Genomic DNA, 5,949 nt, shown 5'->3' on the forward strand with positions numbered 1-5,949 from the left:
CCACCTGGGAGATGCTGGGTGACTCTCGTGTCCCTGCACATAGCGTCCCCATCTTTAAGGAAGACACTAACTTCCCACCTGACCGTCCACAAAGGGTCACTGATTGGCCGAAAACAACTTCCTCCTGGGGGCAGAAATGCAGGTGTCTCTAGATGCGGTGTCTCTAGATGCAGGTGTCTCTGAGACGCGGGTGTCTCTAGATGCGGGTGTCTCTGAGACGCAGGTGTCTCTGAGATGCAGGTGTCTCTAGATTCGGGTGTCTCTAGATGCAGGTGTCTCTGAGATGCAGGTGTCTCTGAGATGCAGATGTCTCTAGATGCGGGTGTCTCTGAGACGTGGGTGTCTCTAGATGCGGGTGTCTCTGAGACGCGGGTGTCTCTAGATGCAGGTGTCTCTGAGACGCAGGTGTCTCTAGATGCGGGTGTCTCAGACGTGGAATGTGTTGGGGAGGCAGCAGCGCATTTGGGGTCTGCTCCTCTCTGGATGTGCCTCCCAGCCCTGCCTGGGCCGGGGGTCAGGGGAGAGCCTGGGAAGCAGAGCAGCCCTAAGACTCTGTGTCCGCAGGGGCTGCCGTGGCCTTCCTTGAGGAGAGAGCCCGCCAGCTGGGCCTGGGCTGTCAGAAAGTGGAGGTGAGCCTGGGCCCTGTGTGGGGAGCGGACGTGGGCCTGGGCACCTCGCCCTGCACTGAACTTCCCTCCTGGTCCTCCCCAGGTGGCACCCGGCCGTGTGGTGACCGTGCTGACCTGGCCAGGCACCGACCCCAAACTCTCCTCCCTTTTGCTCAACTCCCACACGGATGTGGTGCCGGTCTCCAAGGTGAGTGGGGGAGGACGGGAAGTCAGATGAGCAGGAAGCCCCGGTACTGGTCCTGGCACCGACTCTGACCTCATTGGGCATCATGCCACTTGAGCAGCCTTTGTCTGGCAACTGTTCCATACACACACAGGGTGGGGGTGGAGGTGGGTCGCAGAGCTGGGGGGGGCAGTCTGCTGCCCTCGTCAGCCCTCTTCTATCACCTTTGCCACCCCACCTGTTACCCTTGCGGTGGGCTCTGAGGGCAGGCCCACAGCGGGCACAGTGGATTAATGACTGAACTTGGGCCTTGGGGCCTCTTCCCATCCCTGCCCCAGGAATACTGGAGTCATGACCCCTTTGAGGCCTTCAAGGACGCTGACGGCTACATCTATGCCAGGGGTGCCCAGGACATGAAGTGCGTCGGCATCCAGTGAGTGTCCTCATTCCGGGTCCCCGCTGTCCCCTCTGTCCCCTGGAGTGTCCCGGAACCTGGGGTGGGATTGGAGAACCTCAGGGCTGAGGAACATCTTGGCCCCTGGCGTTGGGCAGGAATTGCTGCTGTAACCATTGCATGGACAGGGAGACGGGCAGGGACGGGCTGTGGCGAGCAGGGCCAAGGGCCTGGGTCTCCAGCCGGCCCCCCGGGCCACCGGCACCGGGCTCCCACCCTCTTTCCGCCCCTCAGGTACCTGGAGGCTGTGAGGAGGCTGAAGGCTGAGGGCCACCATTTCCCCAGAACCATCCACCTGACCTTTGTGCCAGGTGGGCGTGGCAGGGCAGGGCTCCTTCAGGGAGGGGGAGGGTGTGTTGGGGAATGGCTCCCTCATCTCCCATCCCTGCCGCTTTTACAGATGAGGAGATTGGGGGTCACAAAGGCATGGAGCTGTTTGTGCAGCGGCCTGAGTTCAAGGCCCTGAGGGCTGGCTTTGCCCTGGATGAGGGTGAGCAGATGGCAGGCCACTGAGTGGCCAGAGGGGACAGGGAGGCTGCTAGGGGGTGCTGGGCCACCCTGCCCCCTGAACCCCCTTTCCTCCCTCCTTAGGCCTGGCCAATCCCACTGACGCCTTCACTGTCTTCTACAGCGAGCGCAGCCCCTGGTGTGAGTGTGGCTTGGGGAGGCGGGGGTGTCACTGTGCAGTTGGGAGACTAGGCCAGAAGGGGCGGGGCCTGAGCGGGCCTGGAGCCCAGGACCTGTGCCTCCCGGCCCCTCTGGCCTGGGCTTCTTCCTGATCTGAGGGCAGAAAGCAGCCCTGCACTGTGCGTTCTGGGGGACAGTCCCGAACGCCTAGGAGACGGGAGGGGAGCTTGGAACAAGGGGCAGGCCTGGCCCACCCGGCTGAGTGCTGAAGGCGCCCCTTCCCCTGCATCCCCCAGGGGTGCGGGTAACGAGCACCGGGAAGCCCGGCCACGGCTCGAGGTTCATCGAGGACACAGCCGCAGAGAAGCTGGTGGGTGGCGCCCAGGGGTGGGATTGGGGAGGTCCCGGGGCTCTGTCCTGGGGCCTCTCACATCTACCCTCCTCCACTCCCAGCACAAGGTCGTGGGCTCCGTGCTGGCTTTCCGGGAGAAGGAGAGGCAGAGGTGAGGCGCTGGGAGGCCGGGCGGGGCAGGAGCCTGTGTGGACGGGAGGCTGAGCCTGGTTCTCATCCGTGTCCCCACCGCAGGCTGCAGGCAAACCCCCACCTGAAGCTGGGCGCCGTGACCTCTGTGAACCTGACGAAGCTGGAGGGCGGCATGGCCTATAACGTGGTCCCGGCCACCATGAGTGCCAGCTTTGACTTCCGCGTGGCCCCGGATGTGGACCTGAAGGTGCCACCTCCACCGGGTTTGGAGGAGGGAGCCGGGTCCTCAGCCCTGTCCTACAGGCTCAGGAGAGCCCAAGGGGTCAGCTCGTCTCCCGTCTCCTAGGCGTTCGAGGAACAGCTGCGGGGCTGGTGCCAGGCAGCTGGCCAGGGGGTCACCTTCGAGTTTGTCCAGGTACCGGCCCAATGACGGGAGTTGTGGGGGCTGGGGGCTGGGCCTGCCAGGTGGTGTCCCTGTAGGAATGTGTGCTTGGTGCCCTGGGGAGTCACATGACCCGTTTAGTCCTTAGTTCTTATTCTTACAGCATGAGGGGACAGACGTGAATCAAGTACTTAGAACAGCAGTTCTCAACCTGTGGGTCGCGACCCCTTTGGCGGTTGAAACACCCTTTCACAGGGGTCGCCTAAGACCATCCTGCATATCAGATATTTACATTATGGTTCATAACAGTAGCAATATTACAGCTATGAAGTAGCAACGAAAATAATTTTATGGTTGGGTCACAACATGAGGAGCTGTATTTAAAGGGCCAGAAGGTTGAGAACCACTGACTTAGAAGCTAATAGGTAATACTTTTATCTGAGTATAAACATGGTCCAGGAGACGGGGAGCTCATCCTCTGGGAGAGCCGTCTGGAGGGAGGGACGCTTGGGCTGGGACCTGGAGGATGGACAGGAAGTAAGCTGGCGGAGGGCAGCCGAGGGTCCTTTGAGGAACTGAAGGAGCTGGTGGCGGGCTGGCCAGCTGGCTGTGTGTGTGTGCATCAGTCCTGTGCTGGGCACATACCCACCCTATGAAAATAGGGCAAGATGCCCAGGCCTTGTCCTGATCCTGCCACCCTTCTCCCCGCAGAAGTGGACGGAGCCCCGAGTGACATCTACTGATGACTCAGACCCCTGGTGGGCAGCATTTAGCGGGGTCTGCAAGGACATGTGAGCGCACTGGCCCCCCTCCCCTCCCCTTCCCGCTCTCCCGCTTTCTGTGCCCTTCAGTCCTGGCCTCGCCCTCTTCCCTGCCCGCCCCACTCACCAGGCTCTGCCCCCGCAGGAGCCTCACGCTGGAGCAGGAGATCTTCCCTGCTGCCACCGACAGCCGCTACCTCCGCGCGGTGAGCTGCTCGCAGGCGGGTGGGCAGCGGGCGGTGCTGGGTGCTGGCCTCCCCCTGATGGCTCCTTCTCGCCCTGCAGGTGGGGGTCCCAGCTCTGGGATTCTCCCCCATGAACCGCACACCTGTGCTGCTGCACGACCATGATGAGCGGCTGCACGAGGCCGTGTTCCTCCGTGGGATTGACATATACACACGGCTGCTGCCTGCGCTGGCCAGCGTGCCCGCCCTGCCCAGCGACAGCTGAGCCCACGCTCCCAGCCTCTGCCCCTGGAGCTCCCACCTGGCCCGTGCCCAGGCCCGTCTCCCCTGCCCCACAATAAAGTCTGTGTGTGGCCAGGGCCGCTGAGACCTGGCAGCAGCACGTTTGTAGAGCAAGGTGTGTGGTTATCATCCCGCTGACAGGGAAACTGCCTGGCTCTGGGCACCGCCTACCACTCCAGGCTGCGTGTCCTTCACACAGTACAGCCACCTGGCCCCCAGCCCTGTGGCCGGCCACGAGGGGCCAGCATTCCGTTCTCAACGGCCACCGTATCTACGTCTATGAGGTCGGGAACATCACTCCCATTGAGGGGGACAACAGATCTCAGGGCGTTACTCCTGGCTCTCCGGGAGCACACGCCGGACCCAGCGCTGGAGGCCGGCAGGGCCCTGGCAGACGTGGGCAGGCGGGCGCAGCTGGCAAGGCAAAGCTGCCAGCACGGTCAGCCTTCAGGGAGGCAGGAAGCAGGTGTGGCCCTGCTCTGGTTTGGGGTGCACAGGTCTGTTCATCTTAGGGTCCCAGCACTCTGGGCAGGGGTCACAGAGGGGCACACAGTCGGCTTCTGCCAGCCAGCCCCGCTCGGCCCCAGGCGGTGCCAGGGGTCAGCTGTGAGCCTGTGAGCTGAGCTGCCCGCTCGCGGCCTTGGTCTAGTCCTGTTCTGACCTCCCTGAGCGTGGGCAGGGGTGGCAGGGAGGGCTGGCTTCTGAAGCTCCTAGTTTGGCCAGAAGGGAAGCCCAGGGCCTGCAGGCTCCGTCCTGACAGTAACAGTAGCCCCTGCTCACGGGTCCTGACAAGGAGCCAGGACACTGGCCAGCTTCTCGCCTTCCCAGGGCCCCCAGCAGCCGACGCAGGTCCCTGAGCCACTTTAGAGTCTGCTGGCAGCTGACCACGACCGCACAGCCTGAGGCAAGGGAGTCAAGGTCTGAAACTAAGAACCGGGGACTCGTGCTTCCTACACTCTGGAGGCCGAGGCAGCAGCTGGCTGAGGTCCTGACCTGGGGTCTCGTGAGACTGGGGTCCGCCTCCCCGTTTCAGACTGGACAGGATCACACCCTGTCCCAGGGACGTGAGCACAGGCCTCACTTTGGCAGCCGTCCAACCTCAGGCTGGGCCAAACCACCTTCAGACACAAAACCTGGGCCCCGTCAAGCTCCCAGCTGACACCAGCCGGTGGGGCAGTGCCTGCCAGGATGACAGGCGAGACCTAGCAGCCCAGCGCTGGTTGGCAAACTAACACTTCCTAGGCCCTGCGTGACCTGGGCTCCGAGGCTACGTCCATCCCTCTAGCTCCTTCCCTGAAACAGACGGCAGCGATGCCCCCTTCGGAGGTAAGGGACCGCATTCCCTGGGCAGCACCTCTTGCCCAGATAATAGCACCCTTTTTTGAGCCTCCCAAATGCCCAAGGTTAGACCATACCCCGCATGACCACTACTCAAGGCTGGTTCGAGGACTAACAGTAACTTACATCTGCGGTGCATCCTGGGCGGCGGCACCGTGAGGGCTCTCTGTGCACCGAGGCGGCGGGGTTCTGCAGCTCATGGCGGGGCCCATGCTGACCTGCTCGAGATAAAGGGCCCATGCCTTCCATCCAGGGCAGGCCAGGGCCTGCTCCAGAACCAGAACACACTGGGGCACGGGGAGGGGTCAGCCTGGGGGACGACAGGAAGCCACCTCCATCCTGCCTGGATCCAGCCTGCAGGTGGGGCAGCGATCCACACTCCTCCCAGGACTGGCTCTTAGTCTCACATGGCCCCTTCCCCTCAGGTGCCCTTCACCTGCCAGGGGTGCCGGGAGCTGGTCCATCCTTGCTGTTTCAAGGGACCTGGCATATATGGCATACTGTTCTTAATATGTTTGCTCACCTTCTTGGCACTATGTGTTTTAACCAAGGTCACCTCTCCGAGAAAGGTTGTTTCCCCAGGTAGGGATTTTCCCCTGAAGTTAGGGAGGGAATAAAACCTCTTAACCCCTTCCCCAGCAGAA

At 62.5% G+C, this 5,949-nt stretch overlaps 1 protein-coding gene across 1 annotated transcript; it reads left to right on the top strand.

Moving 5' to 3' along the window:
- Positions 1-316: 316 nt before the first annotated feature.
- On the top strand, positions 317-4,081 carry ACY1 (aminoacylase 1). The gene is made up of 14 exons (XM_006770626.2): positions 317-335; positions 550-629; positions 712-816; positions 1,131-1,225; positions 1,481-1,557; positions 1,647-1,736; positions 1,838-1,894; positions 2,170-2,243; positions 2,327-2,376; positions 2,460-2,604; positions 2,704-2,772; positions 3,451-3,530; positions 3,646-3,706; positions 3,786-4,081. The coding sequence occupies exons 1-14, from the start codon at positions 317-319 to the stop codon at positions 3,948-3,950; spliced, it is 1,167 nt and encodes a 388-aa protein (XP_006770689.1). The 3' UTR covers positions 3,951-4,081.
- The last annotated feature ends 1,868 nt before the right edge of the window (positions 4,082-5,949 follow it).

This window comes from Myotis davidii, unplaced genomic scaffold, assembly GCF_000327345.1.
Source record: "Myotis davidii unplaced genomic scaffold, ASM32734v1 scaffold663, whole genome shotgun sequence".
NCBI lineage: Eukaryota > Metazoa > Chordata > Mammalia > Chiroptera > Vespertilionidae > Myotis > Myotis davidii.